At 36.8% G+C, this 27,304-nt stretch overlaps 2 protein-coding genes across 2 annotated transcripts; both read left to right on the top strand.

Moving 5' to 3' along the window:
• The first annotated feature begins 11,954 nt into the window (after nucleotides 1-11,954).
• LOC104218632 (uncharacterized) lies at nucleotides 11,955-21,301 on the top strand. The gene is given in 5 exon segments (XM_070171760.1): nucleotides 11,955-12,234; nucleotides 18,037-18,197; nucleotides 18,940-19,037; nucleotides 19,537-20,085; nucleotides 21,041-21,301. Coding segments are annotated over 4 exon segments (498 nt in total). The 5' UTR covers nucleotides 11,955-12,013; the 3' UTR covers nucleotides 19,555-20,085; nucleotides 21,041-21,301.
• A 1,802-nt stretch (nucleotides 21,302-23,103) lies between these two features.
• Nucleotides 23,104-27,109, top strand: LOC104218633 (pentatricopeptide repeat-containing protein At1g08610). Its single transcript, XM_009769170.2, has 2 exons — nucleotides 23,104-23,207; nucleotides 24,618-27,109. Exon 2 carries the CDS (start codon nucleotides 24,812-24,814, stop codon nucleotides 26,561-26,563), a length of 1,752 nt encoding a protein of 583 aa, XP_009767472.1. The 5' UTR covers nucleotides 23,104-23,207; nucleotides 24,618-24,811; the 3' UTR covers nucleotides 26,564-27,109.
• The last annotated feature ends 195 nt before the right edge of the window (nucleotides 27,110-27,304 follow it).

Genomic DNA, 27,304 nt, shown 5'->3' with positions numbered 1-27,304 from the left:
GAGATGTCCCTTGAAGATCTCATTGTTCGATTGAGAATCGAAGAGGACAATAAAGCTGCTGAGAGAAGAGGCCGTGGAAATTCAACAATAATGGGAGCAAATATTGTTGAAGATAACAAAAAGAGAAAGAAGGCTTCTGGTCCGAAATACAACCCAAGCAAGAAGCGGTTCAGTGGAAACTGCTACAACTGTGGGAAAACCGGACACAAATCTACGGAGTGTCGTGCTCGGAAGAAAGACAAGCAAAGGGGTCAAGCAAACATGGTAGAAAAGCATGATGATGTTGATGACTTGTGCGCCATGCTTTCTGAATGCAACCTGGTAGGAAACCCAAAGGAGTGGTGGATTGATTCTGGAGCCACTCGCCATGTTTGTGCTGTGAGGGAAGCATTTTCTACATATGCTTCTGCTGGACCCGAAGAGACGCTCTCTATGGGAAATGCTGCTACAGCAAAAATTGAAGGATACGGTAAGATATTTCTCAAGATGACTTCTGGCAAGGTCATGACTTTGAACAACGTCCTTCATGTTCCCGAGATTAGGAAGAACTTAGTCTCTACTGGACTTCTTGTAAAGCACGGTTTCAAGTGCGTTTTTGTATCTGACAAGGTAGTGATTAGTAAGAATGAAATGTTTGTAGGAAAAGGTTACCTTACTGAGGGCCTTTTCAAGCTGAATGTAATAGTTGTTGAAACTAATAATAAAACTTCAGCTTCTTCTTACTTACTTGAGTCAAATGATTTATGGCATGTACGTTTAGGTCATGTCAATTATAAAACCTTGCGAAAAATGATAAACTTGGAAGTATTGCCTAAGTTTGAATGCGAAAAATCAAAATGTCAAATATGTGTGGAATCTAAGTATGTTAAACATCCTTATAAGTCGGTTGAAAGGAATTCAAATCCTTTAGACTTAATTCACACAGATATTTGTGACATGAAGTCAATACCATCTCGCGGTGGAAAGAAGTATTTCATAACTTTTATTGACGATAGTACTCGATATTGCTATGTTTACTTACTTAATAGTAAAGATGAAGCAATAGACGCATTCAAGCAATACAAAAATGAAGTTGAAACGCAACTTAACAAGAAAATCAAAATGATAAGAAGTGATAGGGGTGGTGAATATGAATCTCCTTTTGAACAAATATGTTTAGAATATGGAATTATTCATCAAACAACAGCCCCTTACACGCCCCAATCCAATGGGATTGCGGAAAGAAAGAATCGTTCATTAAAGGAGATGATGAACGCATTGTTGATAAGTTCTTGTTTGCCACAGAACTTGTGGGGGGAAGCCGTTTTTACGGCCAACCGAATACTAAATCGAGTACCCCATAGTAAAACACAATCCATTCCATATGAAAAATGGAAAGGAAGGAAGCCCAACTTGAATTATTTTAAAGTGTGGGGGTGTTTGGCAAAGGTGCAAGTTCCTAAACCCAAAAGGGTAAAAATAGGACCGAAAACAGTTGATTGTGTTTTCATAGGATATGCAACTAATAGTAAAGCATATCGATTTCTGGTTCATAAATCAGAAAATCCCGACATTCATAATAATACGGTTATAGAATCAGATAATGCTGAGTTCTTTGAAAATATATATCCGTATAAAAAAGAATACGAGTCGATTGGTGAAGGATCTAAACGACCTCGGGAAGAAACAAAAGAAAATACATTTTAATCAGGGGGATCCAAGATGTAGTAAACGTCAAAGAACGTCTACTTCGTTTGGACCAGATTTTGTGACTTTCTTATTGGAAAATGAGCCTCGAACATTTAAAGAAGCTATGTCTTCTTCGGAATCATTGTTCTGGAAAGAGGCAGTCAATAGTGAAATAGAATCCATATTGAACAACCATACATGGGAATTGGTTGATCTTCCTCCTGGAAATAAACCTTTGGGTTCTAAATGGATTTTTAAGAGAAAAATGAAAGATGATGGCACTATTGATAAATTTAAGGCAAGACTTGTTGTCAAAGGGTATAGACAACGAGAAGGTCTTGACTACTTTGATACATACTCCCCAGTTACAAGGATTACGTCCATACGGATGTTAGTAGCATTAGCTGCAGTGTATGGTCTTGAAATTCATCAAATGGATGTTAAAACGGCCTTCTTAAATGGAGAGTTGGAGGAAGAAATTTACATGGAACAACCTGAAGGGTTTGTGGTTCCAGGTAAAGAAAATAAGGTATGTAGACTTGTTAAGTCCCTTTACGGACTAAAACAAGCACCCAAACAATGGCATGCGAAATTTGACCAAACAATGTTGTCAAATGGTTTTAAGATAAATGAATGTGATAAATGTGTGTACATTAAAAATGTTCCAAATCACATAGTCATTGTTTGCCTATATGTGGATGATATGCTGATAATGAGTAATAACATTGCCAACATAAATGCTACTAAGCGTATGCTAACTAGCAAGTTTGATATGAAGGACTTGGGAATTGCGGATTTAATTCTGGGGATTAAGATCCAAAAGACTCCTCAAGGTCTGGCATTGTCACAATCTCATTATATTAAGACAGTACTTGAAAAATTCAAGCACTTGGGCTTTAAAGTTGCAAAGACTCCAATTGACGTAAATCTTGCACTAGCAAAGAATAAAGGCCAAAGCATATCACAATTGGATTATGCTCGTGTGTTGGGATGCTTAATGTACATCATGAATTGTACACGACCAGATATAGCTTGTGCTATAAGTAAACTAAGTCGATACACGAGCAATCCAGGCCAATCTCACTGGATGGCAATGAAACGAGTTTTGGGATACTTAGAACATACCCAAAACTTTGATTTGCACTACAGTAAATATCCTGCGGTGATTGAAGGATATTGTGATGCAAATTGGATCACCGGTTCAACTGATTCGAAGTCCACAAGTGGATATGTATTCACTATTGGTGGAGGAGCGGTATCTTGGAAGTCGTCCAAACAAACATGTATTGCCCGCTCTACAATGGAGGCTGAGTTCATAGCCTTAGATAAAGCGGGTGAAGAAGCTGAATGGCTCCGGAATTTCTTGGAAGACATTCCATTTTGGCCCAAACCGTTGGCACCAATATGCATACACTGTGATAGCCAAGCAGCAATTGGAAGGTCTGGGAGCGTTATGTATAACGGTAAATCTCGTCATATACGACGAAGACATAAAACCATTAGGCAACTTCTCTCTAGAGGAATTATCACGATTGACTATGTAAAGTTAAGTGATAATGTGTCGGATCCACTTACAAAAGGCCTAACTAGAGAGGTAGTTGAGAAATCATCGAGGGGAATGGGACTATGGCCGAGAACAAGTCATTGTGGCGGTAACTCTACCTAGAAGACTGGAGATCCCAAGATCTAGGTTCAAGGAGATCAAACAAAGTCATTAATGACGGTTCAACATTGTCAACAAAATTTGTTTTAGTCCATTCTCGTGATGAGACAATGTTCAGTACCAAGGATAAAGCATTAAGGCTTTTTAATGATTTCTAAATTTGATACAGGGTATATCAAATAGTGTATCTACGGGATGACACGTTTAGGAATCACCTATGTAAGTGTGAAGTGTTAGCCGCTTCAAGGAGAATTTTGCAAGGCCAATTCTCTACGCACTTATGAAACCAGGCAGTGTTCATGGCTGAAACGAACACAACAATGAGAACCAAAGACGGTTAAGGGATTGATTGTGTGACTTATGGTTGTCTAGGTATACACTAAAGTTCGACGGTTCAAAGATATCAAATCTACCGATTGACCGAGTATATCCGACATAAGTTCACTACGGAAAGTTCAAAGGGAAACCTACTTATCCAGATGCAATTAATTCTTGCTTGCAAATCACACAAGTTTTTCATGCATACTTCCGTGATATAGCCATTCCCCATTCATGTGGGGGATTGTTGAGTTGTTTTTGTTTAAGATGAAATAGTCTTAAAATTAGAGTGAATGGGAAATGGGATTTGGATTCGGATTTGGTCAAATGATCGATCGATTGATTAATTTTTTGGACCAAATTTATTTGTTAATAGTGAATATTAACGTGATATAATCCGTGTTTGTAACGGATGTTTTCCAATCCGTGTATTGTGTTGCAACACTAAGCAACAATGCAGCCTAGTGCACCTCCCACAATGGTGCAAGTGTTCCTCCCACCAAGCAAGTGTATATACCACCATGTAAGTGCTTTCTCCATGATCTAGTGCTTGTTGCACCATGGAAGGGGCGGATTTCTCTCAAATAACTGCTATAAATAGAGCATAAGTTGGAGAGAAAGAAGAACACATCGGAAAAAACACTTGAAACACTCTGTATACACTTAATATACACTCTGCATATACTGGATATACACTCTGTATACACTGCGTATACACTGGAAAAATGAATTGCAATCTGATATTCTCTTCAGTAAGAATTCAACATTGGCTATACTTTGCATTCCTTCCTCTCAGAATTTCCATTCGACTTCTGAGTTGTCCTCCTTATTCTGCATTGTTTTTAACTACAAACAAAGCATCCATAAGTGTGATTTGCTGCCGAACTTTGTGTTCGCTGAAACACTGGGGTTTGAAGTACCGCTACACCAGTGTGTAATTCGTTCTATCCTGGGAGGAAATAATCTATAACATTGGGTACTAGGAGGGGATTAAATTTCTTAAGGAAACACTGTGAATTCAGTGGGCTCGATTAATTTCTGTTTTATTTATATTTACGTTTATAAGCTAACGTTCTAATTTCCAGAATCATTATTTACAAGTACAGAAGGAACAACAGGTTCCAGTTCCTGGGTGGGGGTTGTCTTTTTCCTCTCTTTTTTCCACAAGCTTATGGTTTAGCATAGCATATGAGGTACTACTACTGAATTTTAGCCAAAAATTGTAATAAAAGCTGAAAAAGTTTATGCTATTTAAGTAGTTAAGTGTTTCTTCGTTTAATAAGTATTAAGTTATTGGGTTTCTATAGCTGATGGTTTTTCCCCAAAATTCAGTTTTGTTTTTTTAAATTTTATGACGATGGTGTCCCGTCCTTGAGCCAGGGTCTATCGAAACCGCCTCTCTACCTTTGCATGGTACGAGTAAGGTCTGCATATACATTATCTTTTCCAGACTCCACTTGTGAAATTACACTGGGTTTGTTGTTGTTGTGTCTCATCCCGCAGCTTGCACGAACCGCAGACTATTTCACTTTCATGTTAGTGATTTGGTTGCTGGATAAAATATAGTTTAATTAATTAATTTAAAATATTAGGTGACTTTTACCCATATGCCTAGCTGAGTCAGAAGCGGGCAAGCTGACTTGGACACCACTGGCACTAGAAAGAAAAAAGATAAAATTGGTTAGTATTGGTTCACTAAAGTAAAATTAGGAAAAGCAACAACAACAAATCCAATTTAATCTCATACGTGGGGTCTAGGAAGGGTAGTGTGTACGCAGCCTTACCCCTACCCTATAAAGACAGAGAGGTTGTCTCCGATAGACCCTCGCGGAAATTAGAAAAACATTGGGGTTTATTCAATCAATCAAAGATTTGGTTAAGGATGTAGGTTATACTAAACAAGACATTATAACAAGTACTGTCCAAAAAATATTTGTATCAACAAAATGGAGAATCGTGGGAGAATTCGTCATATTTGTTTAAAACTGTAATGAATATGAAGGACAGAAAGTGGGCTGAATTGCCGTTTTCTTTTTGGGAGACAAAAGCACTTTTTGATTGCATATACAATTTACATAGGAAAGTACAATGTAGGATTAAGTTAAATGTGTTATGAAACAAAGACTATAAAGTAAAGACAAGTATAGAGAGAAACTGATATATTATTCGAATTCAAACTGATGTACATAATGAACTGAAATCTCTTCTATTTATAGAAGAAAGGAAGCTGCTGTGTAAGCTGCTACTACAAGCTGCAGTGTAAGCTGCTACTAGCTATTGTGTAAGCTGCTACTACAAGCTGCTGTGTAAGCTGCTACAATCTGCTGTGTAAGCTGCTGCTGTACCAGATATGAATAATCTTCTACTGAGAGCAATATTTATCCATAACGGAGTACTGAATAGATAAGCTTATTATACCCGGTATGGATAATCTTCTACCGCGGATAATGTTTATCCATAACTGGGTACTGAAAAGATAAGCTTATTATACCCGATATGGATAAACTTCTACTGGGGGTAATGTTTATCCATAACCGGGTACCGAAGTGATAAGCTTCTTCAGGAAGCTTATTTCCAATATAGTACTAAATAGATAAACATATTTACGGTGGAGTCCCATATGGATAAGCTTCTTCAGGAAGCTTATTTACAACGGAGTACTAAATGAACATCCATAATATAATATATTTATAACACTCCCCCTTGGATGTTCATTAAAAGATAATGTGCCTCATTAAAACCTTACTAGGAAAAACCACGTGGGAAAAAAAATCCCAGTGAAGGAAAAAGAGTACACATATTTAGTAAGACGCATTGCTAGGTGCCTCATTAAAAACCTTATAAGGAAAACCCCATGGGAAAAACCTTAGTAAGGGAAAAAGAGTGCATCGCGTATTTTACTCCCCCTGATGAAAACCTTGTTTCAAATATTTGAGTCTCCGCATTCCAATCTTGTATACCATCTTCTCAAAAGTTGAAGTTGGCAAAGATTTAGTGAATAAATCTGCTGGATTATTACTTGAACGGATTTGTTGCACATCAATGTCACCACTTTTCTGAAGATCGTGTGTGTAGAACAATTTTGGTGAAATGTGCTTCGTTCTATCTCCTTTTATAAATCCTCCCTTTAATAGTGCTATGCATGAAACATTGTCTCCGTATAATATTGTGGGTCTTTTATCACATTCCAACCCACATGTTTCTCGAATGAATCACTGATCTCAATCATATGCATTCCCTGCTTGCCGGTTTGAAATCGAACTTTATGGGTATCGGATAAATAACCTGCATTACCAATATGATCTGCACCACTTTTGTTAGCATTAGCAAGATAAATAAGTGCACCATCTACACCGAGATAGAGTATTTCAGGACCAAGGAGTTCCTCGTCCTCTTCTGGAGGTCGGAACAAATCCTTATTTACTTCAAGTGATCGAACAACCATTGGTGTACTCAATGGGTGCGCTTTGTCCATGTAAAAGCGTTTTAAGACCCTTTCTGTATAGGCAGATTGATGGATAAAGATCCCATCTGCTAAATATTCAATTTGCAGACCAAGACAAAGTTTTGTCTTTCCAAGATCTTTCATCTCAAATTCTTTCTTAAGATATTCAATTGCCTTTTGAAGCTCTTCTGGAGTTCCAACAAGATTTATGTCATCAACATAAACAGCAAGTATAACAAATTCTGATGCCATTTTCTTTATAAAAATACATGGACAAATAACATCATTTATGTAACCTTCTTTCAGCAAATATTCACTAAGGCGATTATACCACATGCGCCCAGATTGCTTTAAACCGTACAAAGATCTTTATAATTTGATCGAGTACATTTCTCAAGACTTTGAATTATATGCTTCGGGCATTTTCAATCCTTCAAGGATCTTCATATAGATTTAGCCAAATAAGTCATATAGGTTAAGACTTGTATCTAAATGGTACGACATCTTCAAGTGTCTGGACTGCTAGTCCGATCCTCACAATCGTTTACAATATTGTGCACTATATTGTATTAAATGTATCGTCGACGATCATTTTGTGTCAGTTCCGAAGCGACATAACTTGTGGAGATCTCATCACTTTCTTTATTTTCAGGTACCTGAACTTTTCCGGGAGTTTCATGAAATGTTATGTCGTGGGCTCTTCTAGAGCATATTTCCTCCTCATTATGATCATTTTGATCATTAGCTCCTACTATTTTTCAAGGATTGTTACCTTTGGAACCGATTGGTCTACCACGCTTCATGCGTACAGTAAACTCTATCCTTCAGGGACTTTAATTTTAATAGGAGCATTTGCAGCTGAAATATGATATTTAATTTTAGATCAGCAAATGCTTCTGACATTCGACTTGAATTATCTTCTAAGTGAGGATCATGATAATTCGATTCATATAGCATATTTTTCAACTACTTATTCCATCCCCCAAATGTTAGAAAAACTAACATATATCCCCAATCATCTTTGGGAAACATATCTTTGTGTATTATGGTAGAGAAATTAATCATATACCACGCAACAAAAGATAGTAAAAATATTTGGTTTCTGATCCTAAACCAATTGTGAAGGGAGGACTTATCATATATTGTTGATCTGATGCATACAAGTGCTGCTATATGCAATTTAGAAAATCTTAGACCAACACATGAAGCTTTGTTCTCATAAGCAATGGTTTAGACATTAATAGGAGGTATTCAATGCTAAACCAGCTTGGATATAAACCAGCATTATCAAGATGAACTGTCTTGATTTCATAATCTGAAAATTATGCTCTTAATCGAGAAAAGCAATTCCAAATGCCAAACTGCAGGTTGACAATAATTACACATGTAACCATCTCATATATGCACCTATAAGTGGTTCACATGATAGGTGAACGGGCCCATATTCACCTTTTATATATTTCAGAATCAGGGGTCTTAGTCCCAACTTTAGCTGGTATAATCAATTCATTATGAAAACAAGCAACACATGAGAATTCTTGCAGAATCTTCTAGTTCTTTAGTTTATGCTTATCTGAATTCTCAAATAGCTCATTTAAAAATGGCAAATGAAAACTTCAAGTTTATCATGTCATGTGCTATCTCTTAGTAAACTTCTGGTTTACTATGACATAAACTTTTGCTTTAGTAAACTTCTGGTTTACTGTGATACATGATATAGTACAAATTAAAGAATAAGGCAGGTAACTTCTCACATACATATTATTTTACCCCCTATGATTGTGAAAATATGAAGATTATCAATCTTCCAATCATTTGTAGTCTCAATATGATAGCCATTTGTATTAGTAAACTTCAGATTTACTACAACATATGTTTTGACCATAATCATATATTATGAATGACATATTTGTATATAAGCTCTTCGAGAGCCTTAATTTATTATCCACAATCTAATATTTATCTGGCACTACTGGTGTCATGTATTCTTTAGGCAAACATTTAGCTCTTCAAGAGTTATTGATACATTTTGTACTATCAAATATTGCTCAGACACTGCTGGTGTCATGAGAGAAAATCACAATCAAATAAATAATGTAAAACAATTGTTTAAGCACACGAAAACTCTTCTTCATAATATTTTTCCACTTCAGGAGACAATTTCAACTGTGTTACTTCTTCAGGAGCAAATTTAAAATACGAAATATTGAGTATATATTCTCTCAATTATATTAACTCTTCTGGAGGTGAATTGTAATGTATTCACATCAAGAGCGCGTTCATATTTACCCGACTTATTAGTATTGTCACATTCACTTCAGGGAATGGATTAATATTATCAAAAGTTCTCATCCTTCAGGAAATCGAACATAATTATCTGAATGCGCATTAATCACATCAAATTGTGATGCCTCAACCTCTTTTAAAATATTTACTACTTCAGGAGCAAATCGAGGCGTGCATTTAATATAGAGAATATTTATGTAGCTTATCTTCAATTGTAACTATAGAAAGCCTAAATTATCACTTCTGGTGATCATAGACATATACCACTTCTGGTGGTTAACAAAATATAATTACAATGAGATATATGAAATATAACTACTTCTGGTGGTTGTATATTTCTTGCAAACTCTGCTAGAGTTTAAGTTGATCTAATAATATTATCCATATTCTTTAAAATGACATAAATAAGATATATTATAGTAAACATCATTATCAAATCATAATTTTTCTTTATGTACAACAATTACATAACCATACTATCTATTACAAATAACAAAAATTAAAATATTTACATTTCTACAGATTCACCACCGATTACATGACTTGTTTCTCCTTCTGGGAGTGCAAAGTAATCAGCTACATCCAAATGCATGAAGTCTAAATTATCTTCAGAAATAAAATTTGCTTCAGCATTTTTCTTCTGTCTTCTTCAGGGAGGCTTGATAAAGCTCAACCAGGTGCTTTGGCGTACGACAAGTACGTGACCAGTGCCCTTTTCCTCCACATCTATAGCATGCATTTTCTACATTTGGCGCTTGCACCGCTTCATGCTTTTGTTCCTTCCTTTTCCACTGCTGGTGGTGAGGAGGCTTCTTTGGTGCATTATTATTACCATGATTGGGGTTTCTTCCCCGACCACGGCCATGACCACGACTGGGGCCACGACCTCTTCCACGTTTAGCTTGGTGGAAGTTCGTCTCATTCACTTCAGGGAATGGACAAGAACCAATAGGTCGGCTTTCATGATTTTTCATTAATAGCCCATTATGTTGCTCTGCTATAAGAAGATGTGAGATAAGTTCAGAATACTTTTTAAATCCCATCTCTCGATATTGCTGCTGCAGGAGCATATTCGAGGCATGAAAAGTGGTGAAAGTTTTCTCCAACATATCATGATCAGTAATATTATCACCACATAACTTCAATTGGGAAATAATTCTGAACATAGCAGAATTATACTCACTGATAGATTTAAAATCTTGTAGCCTTAGATGAGTCCAATCATATCGTGCCTGTGGAAGAACGACCATCTTCAGGTGGTCATATCTATCTTTCAAATTATTCCACAGTATGACTGGATCTTTAACAGTAAGATATTCCATTTTCAGGCCCTCATCAAGGTGATGGCGTAGGAATATCATTGCTTTGGCACGGTCTTGGTTTGATGCCTGATTTTTGTCTTTGATGGTGTCTGCCAGACCCATCGCATCAAGATGAATTTCAGCATCAAGCACCCAAGACATGTAGCTTTTGCCCGATATATCCAGGGCTACAAATTCAAGTTTAGAAAGATTTGACATTATTTAGGAAAACAAAGTTCTTACCTCAGATACTTTCAAAATAATTGCTCGAGATGGTAGAGCTTCGTGTTGATAACGTGTTATGAAACAAAGACTATAAAGTAAAGACAAGTATAGAGAGAAACTGATATATTATTCGAATTCAAACTGATGTACATAATGAACTGAAATCTCTTCTATTTATAGAAGAAAGGAAGCTGCTACTACAAGCTGCAGTGTAAGCTACTATAAGCTGCTGTGTAAGCTGCTACAAGCTGCTGTGTAAGCTGCTGCTGTACCAGACATGGATAATCTTCTACTGAGAGCAATATTTATCCATAACAGAGTACTGAATGGATAAGCTTATTATACCCGGTATGGATAATCTTCTACCGGGGGTAATGTTTATCCATAACTGGGTACTGAAAAGATAAGCTTATTATACCCGATATGGATAAACTTCTACTGGGGGTAATGTTTATCCATAACCGGGTACCGAAGTGATAAGCTTCTTCAGGAAGCTTATTTCCAATATAGTACTAAATAGATAAACATATTTACGGTGGAGTCCCATATGGATAAGCTTCTTCAGGAAGCTTATTTACAACGGAGTACTAAATGAATATCCATAATATAATATATTTATAACAAAATATGTGATTTCATTTCTTTTTCTCTTCCCTATGAGTTCTGTAGCTGATACTCATCTTTTCCCCTGTTTTTAAGTGGTTTGACTTTTGAGTCAAGTCAAATTTGAATATTACTAGTATGTTCTTTTATGTAAGTGTACAGTTACTGGTTTTGGCAGCAGAGTTCTTTGATGATCTCTTTCAGATAGAGGTGCTATGAGCGATTACACGACATCATTTCCACGTGTCCATCAATAGTTTTACTCATTCGGTCCATTAATCAGAATGCTCGTTTTCCACTGGGCTTTAGCCCATTTCTCCAGTGCACCGTTTTCATATTTTCAAGTTTCAACCAATACTTACATATTTCGTGATTTCTTTTTTCACATCCTCCAATCTCTTCTCTTTTTAGAAAAAGAAATCACATTACAATAATTCCCCAAACTTCTGCAACCCCCCCCCCCCCCCCCAAAAAAAAAAAAATTCCTAATTCACCAGAGTTGCAATGTTGACGGTGCCTTCAATGTCGGCGGGAGCTATTTCAACGTCGTCGCAGAAAGCTTACTCAAACGGCACATACTTTTCGACACCGTTTCATCTCCAACAACAACCTCCTCCTCAGCCCTACATAGGCGCTGCTCCTCCGCCCGTTCAACTTCCCTGTCCTTCTGTCTGTCCTGCTCCTGGTCCTATTCCCGGGTTTACACTTTGCCTCAGTTTCAAAAAGTAAGCATTTCAAATCCTCAGCAAATATTAATTGCAAAAAGAAAAGGAAAGAAAAATGAAAAAATAATAAGTTTTTATATAAAAACTTCGTCTTTGTATGTTTTAACGATGGTGGAAGTTGCAATTGATTGTCAATCCTTACATTTTGATTTAGTTAGAGGCACTCCTCCTCACACAATGTAGTTGGATATTGTGACTCAGATTTTGCGGGTGATATGGACAAACGAAGATCAACTACTGGTTATGTGTTTACTTTTGCAAAGGCACCAGTTAGTTGGAAGTCTACTTTGCAGTCAACAGTTGCTTTGTCTACAACAGAGGCAGAGTACATGGCTATTACAGATGCTGTGAAAGAGGCAATTTGGCTTCAAGGATTGCTAAAGGAGCTTGGTGTTGAACAAAAAGGTATCACAATTTTTTGTGATAGTCAAAGTGCTATTCAATTAGCGAAGAACCAAGTTTATCATGCAAGGACGAAGCACATTGATGTTCGGTATCATTTCGTACGAGAAATCATAGAAGAAGGTGGAGTCACGGTGAAGAAAATTCATACTACAGAGAATCCTGCTGATATGCTGACAAAGGTGGTGACTGCGGTCAAGTTTCAACATTGTTTGGATTTGATCAACATTGTTGAACACTGAAGATTGAAGATGAAGACACAACCAAAATTTGTTATTGAGAGAGAATTGAAAATGTGGAATTTTGCCAAGGTGGAGATTTGTTGAAGTTTGGCAAAATGCCAAAGTCCCACATTGGTTGGGAGTTAAGTTTGGGGGGGATTTTTCCCCTATAAAAGAAGGCCTAATGTTTAGGATTGAAACACACCTCTCATTTGCCTTCTCATCTGTTTAAGGCATTTGTATCTTCTCTCTTTAGTATTATTTCACTTGTATTTTTGGAGTGAAATAAAATATTGGTTGTGTCCGAGGAGTAGGCAAAATTAGCCGAACCTCGTAAATTCTGGTGTTCCCTTTATTGTTGCTTTATTGTCTTATTTATTATTTGGTGGCTGTCATAATTTTTGGTATAGTAGTTGTGACTTATTCACACTATATACATTTGGCTTCCGCAACAATTGGTATCAGAGCCAAGGTACTGTCTAAGTATGCTCTGTGGTTGCAGCATAGTCTGATCTTCCACATCAGAAAAGATTTATCTTGGTAACTGAGTCAAGGTTCTGTCTGAGTATGCTCTGTGGTTGCAGCTTAGTCTGATCTTCCACACCAGAAAGGAAATAATCTTGATTTGTGTCGTCAGCTATTAAATAATATTTGTGTCAAAGATGGGAGACAATAAACAAGAAGAATCTACATCAAGTGTCAACAATACGTCATCATTGGCATCTTCGCTTATGACAAGAATTGTGTCAAATGCGAAATTTGCGGTAGAAATATTTGACGGGTCCGGACATTTTGGGATGTGGCAAGGCGAGGTTCTAGATGTCCTTTTTCAACAAGGGCTAGATCTGGCCATTGAAGAAAAGAAACCAGATGTTATTGGAGAAGAAGATTGGAGAATTATCAACCGTGTTGCTTGCGGTACCATTCGATCCTACCTTGCTAGAGAGCAGAAATATCCATACACAAAGGAAACTTCTGCAAGTAAATTATGGAAAGCACTGGAGGATAAATTTTTGAAGAAAAACAGTCAAAATAAATTGTACATGAAGAAGAGACTGTTTCACTTCACCTATGTTCCTGGTACCACGATGAATGAACATATCACCAGTTTCAATAAGTTGGTCACAGATTTGCAAAATATGGATACAACTTATGATGATGGTGACTTGGCCTTAATGTTGTTGGCGTCACTTCCTGATGAGTACGAGCACCTTGAAACTACTCTACTCCATGGAAATGACGAAGTTTCTCTCAGAGAAGTTTGTTCGGCTTTGTACAGCTATGAACAAAGAAAGCGAGAAAAACAGAAGGGCGGAGAAGGAGAAGCACTATTTGTGAGGGGTCGTCCTCAAAATCAAACGAGGACAAAGAAGGGAAGATCCAAGTCAAGATCCAGACCCAGGCAAAGATGAATGTGCTTTTTGTCGAGAAAAAGGGCACTGGAAGAAAGACTGTCCGAAGTTGAAGAATAAGGCCAAACATAACAATGGAAAGGCCATTATGGATTCAAATGTAGCTGATTGTGATGATTCAGACTTCTCATTAGTTACAACAGAGTCATCAACATCATCAGACATATGGTTGATGGACTCGGCTTGTAGCTATCATATGTGTCCCAACAGGGACTGGTTCGTGGAATTTCAAGAAGGAGAATATGGAGTCGTCCACACAGCGGATAACAGCCCTCTTACCTCATATGGCATTGGTTCAATACGATTAAGGAACCATGATGGAATGATCAGAACATTAACAGATGTTCGATATGTACCGGATTTGAAGAAGAATCTCATCTCTGTGGGAGCCCTAGAATCAAAAGGGTTCAAAATCATTGCAGAAAATGGAGTGATGAGAGTATGCTCCGGTGCACTAGTGGTAATGAAGGCTAATCGGAAGAATAATAATATGTACCGCTATCGTGGCAGTACAGTTATTGGGACAGTGACAGTGACATCCAGTGACGACAAAGAGGCAGAAGCAACCAAGCTATGGCACATGCGCTTGGGACATGCTGGAGGAAAATCCTTGAAAACTCTATCAGATCAAGGATTGTTAAAAGGAGTCAAGGCTTGCAACTTGGAGTTTTGTGAGCATTGTGTCAAAGGGAAACAGACAAGGGTTAAATTTGGTACAGCGATCCATAATACTAAAGGCATTTTGGATTATGTACACTCTGATGTTTGGGGTCCTTCCAAAACACCTTCATTGGGTGGGAAGCACTATTTTGTAACCTTTGTTGATGATTTTTCTCGAAGAGTGTGGGTGTATACAATGAAAAACAAAGATGAAGTGCTAGGAATTTTTCTCAAATGGAAGACGATGGTGGAAAATCAAACAGGCAGGAGGATCAAGTGTATTCGCACAGACAATGGAGGTGAATACAAAAATGATCATTTCAATAAGGTCTGTGAAAATGATGGCATCGTCCGACACTTCACTGTTAGACATACACCACAACAGAATGGAGTGGCAGAACGTATGAACCGGACCTTGCTGGAGAAGGTACGGTGTATGTTGTCCAATGCTGGCTTGGGCAAAGAATTTTGGGCTGAGGCAATTACATATGCATGCCACCTCATTAATCGTCTACCATCTGCTGCTATTGATGGCAAGACACCATTTGAAAAATGGTATGGAAAACCTGCTGTAGATTATAACTCTTTGCACGTGTTTGGCTCAACTGCATATTATCATGTGACGGAGTCAAAATTGGATCCAAGGGCAAAGAAGGCTATTTTTATGGGAATTACTTCTGGAGTCAAAGGATATCGCTTATGGTGTCCTATGACAAAGAAAGTAATATTCAGCAGGGATGTTACCTTTGATGAATCTGCTATGGTAAATAAGGTAACAGAAGATACCAAACAAAATAAAGGTGCTTCTAAGCAGGTGGAGTTTGAGGGAAAATTTATTTTTCCTACACAAGAAGCAGAGGAGGAAACAAATGAAGATTACCCTCTGGAAGGAGAGCCAGTAGAGGAGATTCCAACTCAGGAACCTCAACAACAACTTGAATCAATAGCAACCAGCAGGCCAAAAAGAACAATAACGAAACCTGTTCGTCTCATAGAGACAGTTGCTTGTGCAACCTCAATTGTAGCTGATGATGTTCCTACCACTTATAAAGACGCAGTCCAAAGTTCAGAAGAAGATAAGTGGAGGATTGCCATGAATGATGAAATACAGTCCCTTCATCAGAATCATACATGGAGATTGGCCAATCTCCCGAAGGGAAAGAAAGCAATTGGGTGCAAATGGGTATTTGCAAAGAAGGAAGGATTTCCTAACCAAGTAGATGTTCGCTACAAAGCAAGATTGGTGGCCAAAGGATATGCTCAAAAGGAGGGAATTGATTACAATGAAGTATTTTCTCCAGTTGTAAAACATTCCTCCATTAGAATTATGTTGGCTTTGGTAGCACAATTGGATTTGGAACTAGTTCAGATGGATGTAAAAACTGCGTTTTTACATGGAAACTTGGAGGAGGAAATCTACATGACTCAGCCAGAAGGATTCAAAGTTGCTGGAAAAGAAAATATGGTGTGCAAACTTGAAAAATCGTTGTACGGATTGAAACAATCTTCTAGACAATGGTACAAGCGATTTGACGAGTTTATGTTGCGGCAAGGGTACAAGAGAAGCAAATACGATCATTGTGTGTATTTGCACAAGCTTAAAGATGGTTCCTTTGTATATCTTCTCCTATATGTTGATGATATGTTGATAGCTTCCAAGAATTCGGAAGAAATTGATAAGTTGAAAATTCAACTGAAGAAGGAGTTCGAGATGAAGGATTTGGGTGAGGCAAAGAAAATTCTTGGCATGGAGATAATAAGAGATAGACGTTCAAAGAAACTCTGTTTATCTCAGAAAGAATATTTGAAAAGAGTACTACAACGTTTTGGCATAGATGACAAGACTAAGCCAGTTAGTACTCCACTTGCTCCCCATTTTAAGCTAAGTACTAATATGTCGCCAATGGATGAAGCTGAACGAGAGTATATGTCAAAGGTACCATACGCAAATGTTGTTGGTAGCTTGATGTATGCAATGGTTTGCACAAGGCCTGACATTTCACAAGTTGTTGGAGTTATTAGCAGATATATGCACAATCCAGGGAAGGAGCATTGACAAGCTGTGAAGTGGATTCTACGGTATATTCATAATACTGTAGATGTCGGGTTAGTTTTTGAGCAGGAAGACAATCAGTCTGTAGTTGGATATTGTGACTCAGATTTTGCGGGTGATCTGGACAAACGACGATCAACTACTGGTTATGTGTTTACTTTTGCAAAGGCACCAGTTAGTTGGAAGTCTACTTTGCAGTCAACAGTTGCTTTGTCTACAACAGAGGCAGAGTACATGACTATTACAGAGGCTGTGAAAGAGGCAATTTGGCTTCAAGGATTGCTAAAGGAGCTTGGTGTTGAACAAAAAGGTATCACAATTTTTTGTGATAGTCAAAGTGCTATTCAATTAGCGAAAAACCAAGTGTATCATGCAAGGACGAAGCACATTGATGTTCGGTATCATTTCGTACGAGAAATCATAGAAGAAGGTGGAGTCACAGTGAAGAAAATTCATACTACGGAGAATCCTGCTGATATGCTGACAAAGGTGGTGACTGCGATCAAGTTTCAACATTGTTTGGATTTGATCAACATTGTTGAACACTGAAGATTGAAGATGAAGACACAACCAAAATTTGTTATTGAGAGAAAATTGAAGATGTGGAATTTTGCCAAGGTGGAGATTTGTTGAAATTGGCAAAATGTTTGTCCCACATCGGTGGGAAAACAAAAGTTGGGGGGATTTTCCCCCTATAAAAGAAGGCTTAATGTTTAGGATTTAAACACACCTCTCATTTGCCTTCTCATCTGTTTAAGGCATTTGTATCTTCTCTCTTTAGTATTATTTCACTTGTATTTTTGGAGTGAAATAAAATATTGGTTGTGTCCGAGGAGTAGGCAAAATTAGCCGAACCTCGTAAATTCTGGTGTTCCCTTTATTGTTGCTTTATTGTCTTATTTATTATTTGGTGGCTGTCATAATTTTTGGTATAGTAGTTGTGACTTATTCACACTATATACATTTGGCTTCCGCAACAAAGCCAACGAGCTTAATATGAGAAAAAGGTGTATTACTGTATTTGTCATGTTTGTAATGTACGTAATTCTTGCAGACAGGCTCAGATGCGAATCACACCTGAAGCACTTGAAAACTTGAAAGCTGCACTTGCGAGCAGCGAAATGGAACACAAAGCTGAGGCCAAGAAGAAAGCTGTACCTCGTAAGGCAGCAGGACAAAGTTGGGAAGATCCTACTTTGGCAGAGTGACAAGAGAGTAAGCCTAATTTCCTCTTTTTTTTCCTTGACTGGCTGTGCCTCATGTTATTCAAATCTGTTTATTTATGCATCTGGCTTTTTGTGGGGATTACCCTGGTTCTCTGTAATAGTTTTAGGCATCAATTGAACTGGATAGTACCTTGTGCTGGAGGGTTTTGACATTGTGAATTTGGTTCAAAGCGACCCAAAAATTTTACAGTCTAGAATTTTGGGCAGAAGTCAAAGACTTCAGATCTGTTAGCCTAGTGTAAAGTGCTTAAAATTATTGCAAAACTCTAAGAGAAAGGTTTAAGTAAATCTTAGGCTATGTTTTCAGGCAATGGGAATGCCTTCATTTGAGGAAGACAGACGCGATGATGATAGCTAGTGATTGTCTTGATGCTAGAATAGAGGGGAGTGAAGCAGGCTTAATATTTTGACATTGTGTACCCAGTGTTGCATTATAAAGCAATTTAGGAGTGTATTTAGAGAAAAGAATGTGCAGGAGACAAACCTGCAAAGTAATCTATCTGATCTTACATGTTTGAATAGTATGCTTTATTGGTCCACTTTCATGGATTGAGGTCTTGCAAGTGATATAATTTTCTCACCCAATTATCTTTTGCTGGTGGTTGTCTAGTCACTTCCTTTTGTATGGATGTACCTGTTTTCCCATGGTTTCTTGTGCCTTTTGCTTTTAGAATTGGTGCAAATCCTAGTATAGTGGAATAACTAAGTTTCCTGTTTGGATGGTGTCACAGATGATTATCGTCTATTCTGTGGTAATCTTGGGAATGAGGTGAATGATGATGTCCTTTCAAAAGCCTTTTCAAGGTTTCCAACCTTTAACATGGCTAAGGTATGTTCTGTTAGTTCGTTTATGTTTTCCAATAATTTTACATTTTTATGTTTTTGATTGGTATACATGAGCACTAGTATTTCTAGTCATGAAGGGAGAGATTTTTGTCACCTAGAAGTTTAATTCTTTTCTGTATTTTTTATGTCATATTTCTGCATCCTGAATATTCATGAATCTTCAGAAATCTGAATTTCCTTCTAAATGCATCAACATCTATTCATAGTTTGGGTACATCCATAGTGGTATGCATGCATCTAGTTTTGAGAGAGACTTCTCTTCACTTTTTACTGCTTTAAAATTGGAGTTCAGTAACTTTCAAAAATTGAAAATAAAGAGAACATATTAGTAGTATCATAGTGGGACCACAAATTGTAATCCTCAGGTTGTATATTTGTGTGCGTATGTGTGTGTTCTTTTCCCTTTTCTTTTTGGTGGGGTTCATTTCAGACATGCATGCTGACTTAGTTCTGTACGTGCCTGTTTGTATTTGCGTAAACAGAAGAACACAAGCCAATAAAAAGGTTGATGATATGAGATATTTCCAGTGAGCATCTAATTGAGGAGATACTAGATTGGTGGCATCTAATTGAGGAGATATTAGTGGTGGTGATACCTTACTTATTCCCTGGACATAGTCTAATTGAGAAGATTCTACATTGATGGCATCTAATTGAGAAGATAGGAGTGGTGGCGATACACATAGTCTATTGTAATTTGTTTATTGCCCTAAAGTGCAGTAGTTATGCGTTATAAAGAAGTGTAGCTTGTATTTCAAGATCCATCGTGCTGATGTTATTACTAACTTCATTCTTTCTGCCTTGACCTCAAACATTGAATAGAAGTAAAAAAGTATCTTATATTCGCCTTGCTCTCTCCGAACTTTGTTGTATAATTGTATGCTGTAGCTTATAAGGTTCAATAACCAAAGGTTTCTATAATGCATGTTGACGGGTTGTGAGAAACAAGCGGACTGGTAAGACCAAGGGATATGGATTTGTGAGTTTTTCCAACCCATTAGACCTTGCTGCAGCATTTAAAGAAATGAATGGTAAGTTATCTGTTAAATCAATATTTGAATGTGTAATCTCTTATCGTGCTTGTGGGAACCAGCATAATCAATATATTAAGTGATGACATAACTTGATAAACTGGGTCTGTCACAGTTAGATAATCAGCTTTTACCTTTTTGAACACCATCACTCATAAATGGTATGGATGGTAGTCTTCAGCTGGATCTAGTATTTTCCTTGATACACTGTTTGGTTGATGGCATGTGTAGGTTTCTTTGGCCCCCCCTTCTTTGATGTCTTCACATCAAATGTTTAGCGTTGACAGAAAGAGTGCACTTTATTATGCCCCTGGTTTTTCTATTTGAATCTGTACTTCCCCTCCCCTATCTTCACTATACGAAAAGGAAGGAATAGTGAAGGAAACAAGTAACAGTACTCTGCTGGAAACAACATTTAGGACTGCTTTTTGAAGTCAGTTTAGGAAAAGAAAAAATAGTAAGGAAAAAGGACAACATTCAGTTTCAAAAGTAAAGAAAAGGACAACATCAACAAACTTGTATGAGATTTAGGCATTCTGGTTTTTGTGGAGTTTGCAAAGTGGGGAGTAGATGAATGTCTGAAGTGGCAGTTGCTTTAGTTATTGAATTGGTAATGATAATATTATACCCAGATGCCTAATGAGGTGAGGGTTACTTATATGATATTACATCTTGATACTTGGCATTAAAAAAAGGGCAGCCCGGTGCACTAGGCTCCCGTTATGAGCGGGGTCCGGGGAAGGGCCGGACGACAAGGGTCTATTGTACGCAACCTTACCTTGCATTTCTGCAAGAGGTTGTTTCCACGGCTCGATCCCGTGACCTCATGGTCACATGGTTGCAACTTTACCAGTTATGCTAAGGCTCCCCTTTGTTACCTGGCATTGACTGACTTCTAATTATCAAAAAGAGCATTAACTGACTACTTTTTTGTGGATGTTGGATCTTGTGGCAGAACCGATCACATAAGAAACCAAAGCTAGCACAGAAGAGTATATTGCACAAGTGAGCACCAACCATGATACAATGACGCAAGCAGCAAGATACTTGAGGTGTATTTTAAATGCGTCTTAATCAATTTCTGGATGTAGATTCTTTTCAATGATAGATTTCTGGAAGGAAAAACTAGTGGTGGTTTAGAAACTTTCAATGATATTTGCAGTTTTATACTTTCGTTACTGATGATGACTAAGTTTTAATCTTGGTGGTTCCCTTACTTCCATTTTGTTATGTTATATTTGTTTAATTTGCGTAGATTTTGAAAGATTGTAGGCATTTTAAGACAACTTTCGTCCATGTAATTGTAGGTCTACTTCATTATGTTTTGACAAATCAATCGTAATTAAATCAGCTTATTTTGAAAAGTATTTTTTCTCAAAAGTATTTTTGTTGAGAAGCGACTAATTAATTTGAAAAATAGTTATGAGCAACAATTAATGTTTGGTCAAGTTGAAAAAAGTATTTTTAAGTATATTTTTTTCGAAAGTGCTTTTCAAAAGAATGTTTCTGGAGAAAAAATACATTTTTTTGCTTTTCCAATACTGTTTCTACTCAACAACACTTTTTTTTTCCTTCTAAAAATTTGGTCAGACACTAACTTTGAAAAAACATCATTTTTTTGAAAAAAATATACTTTTAACCTTGGAGAAACTTGGCCAAATAGACTATAATAGTACTTCACCGACTAGTACATCGGTTTGTGTTGAACAGGAGTTAAACCTTTTCAGCATTTATCTACTTGCACTTATGTCTGATATGATTATCTTTAATTTTTATGGTTAGATGTCTAATATGATCATCTTTAATCTTTATGATTAGATGTCTATGAACTTCTTTAAGCTAGTGTACATTCACTTCTATATGACGTTATCGGTTTCACAATCATTATATAGAACGTGCATTTTAATTTGATTTGTTATTTATACCGAATAAGCTACATTTTCCAAATGTTCTATATACAATCGTAATATAAAATGTACATTTTTATTTGATTTGCTCTTTATACTGAATAAGCTACATTTTCCCAATGTTCAACTGGAAAGAAGTACCCATAATAAGAGTAGTTAAATTTAAATTTGGGGCTAAATTCCCTAAATATAATTTACACAACAAATGAAAAAACTTTAAAATTTCATGAAGAAGAAATACGCTAAGCTTAAAAATTCACGAAGGAAAACTTGAAACGCCAACATTTATATTTATAGAAGGGCATTTCTCAAATCACCTAGGCACCTAGTAGTGCAAAGAGTGACGCGACAAAATATAACAAAAAATTATTCTTATAGCATGTAAAATAAATAATAAAATATACTCCATATTTAAGCATTTTGAAGAATTACTTCTCAGTTCTCAAGCACGGTACTAATAGCTATAGAACAAGGATATTGTTCCTATTCTTGAACACCTTTTTTAAAGTTATATAATCATAATTATTTACATAGAATTTCCTTGTATTTAAAGTGCTTTTTTTTTGTGTGTTTAAATATGAGGTGAAAAAATTCAAAATATAAAATGAGGTGAAAAAAAGTTAATCCTCTTTAGAATGCAATCATTTACTAAGAGCCCGTTTGGACATAAGAAATTTTTCCAAAACTTTTTTCCTTTTTTCCGAAATCAGCGTTTGTTCGTAAAATTTTCAATCTTCCTTTGAAGATGCATTTTGGAAAATTTCGAAAATTTTAAAAACTCCAAAAGACTGTTTTTCAAAATTTTCGCTCAAATCACTCACAAAACTTTAAAAACAACCCAAAATCATATTCATGTCCAAACACAACTCTAAATTTCAAATACCATTTTCACTTGAAAAAGTTTTTCGCCTTTTTTTAGAATTTTACAATTCTTATGTCCAAACGCCCACTAAATATGTAATTTTTTACTTATTTCTTTCATGTCCTTTAACTTTTTAGGTACCAAAGTTCTTATTAAGTCGAAAAAAGGAGTCAATATGCAAATTTCTACAAACTTCAACCCTAGTTATTAACGTCCCACTATCCTACTTTATAAACCAACCTCGTTAATCCTTATATTCATAGTTTTGCCCCCAAATAATCCCTCTCCTTTGTTTTTTTAGTCCGAAACCAATCCCAAATACTCAAACCACAACTCCACAAGAAACACTGCAGGTACGTTCATGGCTTATTGCTTTCCTATACTTTCACTTTGTTTGGTTTTTCATTCTAATTTTGTTTTGTTCATAAGCTTATGGGTTAGCATGTCAGATATTACTATTGAATTGTTAGCCAAAGATTGTAATAAAAGCTGAACAAGTTTTATTATTTAAGTAGTTAAGTGTTTCTTTGTTTAATATTAAGTTCTTGGGTTTCTAAAGTGATGGGTTTTCCCCAAAAATTAGTTTTTTCCTAACCAGCTTGGCTGACCAAAGCTCTAAATTCAGTTACGCTTAGGGGTCGTTTGGTTTGAAGATAAGTTATGTTGGGATTAGTTATACTGGTAGTATTTCTTATTGGCTGTTTGGTATGTTGTATTAATTCTGGAATTGTAAATTTTATTGTTTTATACTAGGATAACTTATCATGAGATTAGTATTCCACCCTTTGGTAGGTGGGATAACTTATTCCGGGATTAGTAACCAAACAAGGGATAAGACAGTACCAAATTTTTGTTCCAGGATTATTTTTGCTTATCCATCATACCAAACGATGCTTAGTGAATTGGTTGTTGGATATAGTATAGTTAATTAAACTGGTGAGCATTGGTTTACTAAAGGAATGTTAGAAATACATTTGGTTTTATTGAAACAATGAAAGATTTGGCTAAGGATGAAAGTTATACTAATAAACAAGACATTATAATAACTACTGTCCAAATAGTATTCGTATCACTCAAAATGGAGAATCGTGGGAGAATTCGTCTTTTAACCATAAAGATTTTATGCTATTATTATTGAGTTCCGAGGGTCTATTGGAAACAGTCTCTCTACCTTCGTAAGATTGGGGTAAGGTCTGCGTACACTCTACCTTCCCAGATCCCTCTTTATGGGATTACACTAGGTTTTTGGTTGTTGTTGTTGTTGCTTTGTGTAGTTATATACGGTAGTAATGCAAGATTTGCTTACTTTAGTGCTAGGTATATGAGGTCTAGTTGACTAGTTCTTCATTTTTGTTTAATGAAGCCAATAAAGTGGCTGAATTGGCTTGTTTTTTGGAAGTCAAAAGCACTTTTTGATTGCGTGGAAAATGTACATAGGAAAGTAAAATAAATAAATAGATTAAATGTGTGATTTAATTGCCTTTATCTGTTCCCATTGAGCAAATGTTTTTGTGAGATATGTTACTGTATCGTGTTTAGAACGAGATGGCCTTGAATAGAGCGGAGTGGTTCAGATATAAGATATATATATATATATATATTGTTGGAATGTTTTCCCTGATAAAAGGTGTTGAAGATTAATGTTGTCAAGTTTCAACCTGCTCTATCAAAAAATTACCTTGCTTTTGATGTTCTCTGTTAATGGTTTATATTCAGTAGACGTTTTGTCCTCTTACATCCCCCACTCACCTTAACTTTTTCAGTTGACAAGACTGCGATCAGTGGTCCATCTCTTTTTTCAAGTTTGTCTAAGATTGCACCTCACCTTGAAGAATTCAAGTTTAGCCGCACATATGCCACTACAATCCTGCGTACTTCCAATTTCCAGGAAGAACACAGTAGTTTCTGAAGAAATGCTCTTTCTCTCTTGAACGTTGGTGTTATCGTGAAGAAAGCAATGCCTTATACACTAGTCCCAAAACTGATGATTGAAGCTCCTGCCCTGCACATACAGAATTCAAGCTCCAGCCAAATAGACCTCCAAACTGGGAGCAATCTGTCCTTGCTAATAAAAACTCCAGATATTCTGTTAAGACATTCATTTAGCGGTAACTTTAGTTGTCAATCTTCTCCGCAGTGGCATGGAGTTCTTGGTTCAGGAAAAACTAGTTCGATTTTATTCTGTAGAAGCAAGCAGGGAACTGTCTGCCTTGATAGAGTTAAAGAGGGTAATGCTGGGAGCTTAGATAGAATTGTTGAGAAGAGATCAAATGAGCAACATTTAAAAAAACTTTCTAGTTCCTTAAGGTTGACTTTAGATGGACCGTTGGTTGAAAATGACGAGACAACTAACAACAGAGTTCTTAAAAGTTTTTGCAGTCATGGAAAGTTGCTTGAAGCATCAAAATTAGTTGACCTGATGACTCGTCGAAACCAAATTCCAGACTGCCCTTCCTGCATAAACTTGATCAGGGGCCTCGTCAATGCTGGGCAGACAGGCAAAGCAGCAAATGTTCTAGAAATCATGGTTATGTCTGGTGGGACTCCAGATATTATCACATACAATATGTTAATCAGTGGTCTCTGTAGAAAAGGGCTTTTGAATTCTGCCATTGGTTTCTTGGACTATATGAGCTTTAGCGGCTGCCCTCCCGATGTTATCACTTATAATACTATATTGCGTGCTATGTTTGACCGTAGTAAATATGATCAAGCCATTCAGTTTTGGAAGGATCAGTTAAGAAAAGGATGTCCTCCTTATTCGATCACCAGTACAATTCTGGTTGAATTAGTCTGCAAACATTGTGGTATTATACGTGCTCTTGAGATAATGGAGGATTTGGCAGTTGAGGGATGTTCTCCAGATCTTGTGACCTTTAATTCCATGGTAAATTTTGCTTCTAAGCAAGGGAACTTTGAAGATTCGGCTTTACTAATTTATAATCTGTTGTCACATGGCCTTGAGCCCAATGATGTGACGTACAATACTCTTCTCCATTCCCTTTCTACCTATGGATGTTGGAACGAGGTAGATGAGATTCTTTCCGTCATGAATGAAACTTCACATCCTCCTAGTGTTGTGACTTACAATATTCTAATCAATGGTCTGTGCAAACATGGGCTTCTGGATCGTGCAATTGATTCTTTTACTCAGATGGTCTCCCAAAACTGTTCACCCGACATAATAACCTATAATACACTTCTACGTGCTCTTTGTAAGGAGGCAATGGTGGACGAGGCCGTCCAAATTCTTCACTGTTTAAGTGATAGCAGTTGTTCTCCTAGTATAATCACTTACAACATAGTCATTGATGGCCTTGCAAAGAATGGTTTTATGGAGAAATCGATGGAATTATACCATCGGATGGAAAAGGATGGCATTTGTCCTGATGATGTTACATATAGATGTCTAATGTGGGGTTTCTGTCGAGCTGATCTTGTTGAAGAAGCTGTGGAATTACTAAAAGAGATGGGTAATAGCAGACGCAGGGTCCGAGATAACTGTTACAGATTTATTATTCACAGGTTATGTCAAAACAGTAAACTGGACTCTGCAATACAAGTGTTGAAAATGATGATATCAAGTCGGCACAAGGTTAATTCATCCGTCTTTTCTGCTATAGTTGAAGGAATAGCTGGTGCAGGTATGAATGAAGCAGCTATGGAATTGCGGAAAAAGTTGACAGAATGGAAAATTCTCAAGGAATAGAGATTTTCAGACTAGACAGTGTATCCTTAACTCGATCATTGTAATTGGAGGCATAGCTGGTACAGATATGAACAAAGCAGCAGCGCAGAATCGCAGAAAAAGTTAAGGGAATGAAAAATCTCGAGGAATAGAGGTTCTCGGATTGGACAGAGACTATCCTTATCTCAGCTCTTTCCATCATTGGACATCTCACCTCAGCATAAAAGGAAATGTACTTCTTTAGTAGGTTTCTTTCATTTCCTTTATCTGTTCTAATTTGTGCTCGGTAAAATGTTTGACCCTATCGCGTACCTTCTTGACAGAGTTTTGGCTAGTATCTGTAATCTAGTTCCTATGGTGACTTCTTTAATTGCGGCATAATCCTCTCTATACAGAAAATGATCTAGCTGTGGTTCAGTGCATACAAGGCCTATTTTATCACGTGCCATGAGTATATCTTGGTGACCATAAGTTATAGTACAATGCTCTTATGGAATTTCTGAATAATGTTGTTATTGTAAGGATTTATATTCTTCTAACATCCTAGATTCAAAAGTTTTTTTTATAGCTTTTCTAGCTATCTGTATTTCCATCATCACTACCCATATTGAGTTTGTATACCCTAAGTTGCTCGAACACAGTAGTTTAGGTGCAGCATCTAGGTCGACATAACACTAGTATGGGTGTGGGTATGGGGATCCGTATTATATGTGATCAAACAATTTTGGGTACTATGACCATGACAGACGGAAAAATTCGAGA

Source organism: Nicotiana sylvestris, chromosome 4, assembly GCF_000393655.2.
Source record: "Nicotiana sylvestris chromosome 4, ASM39365v2, whole genome shotgun sequence".
In the NCBI taxonomy this organism is placed as follows: Eukaryota; Viridiplantae; Streptophyta; class Magnoliopsida; order Solanales; family Solanaceae; genus Nicotiana; species Nicotiana sylvestris.
This window is presented reverse-complemented; position numbering and strand designations above follow the sequence as displayed.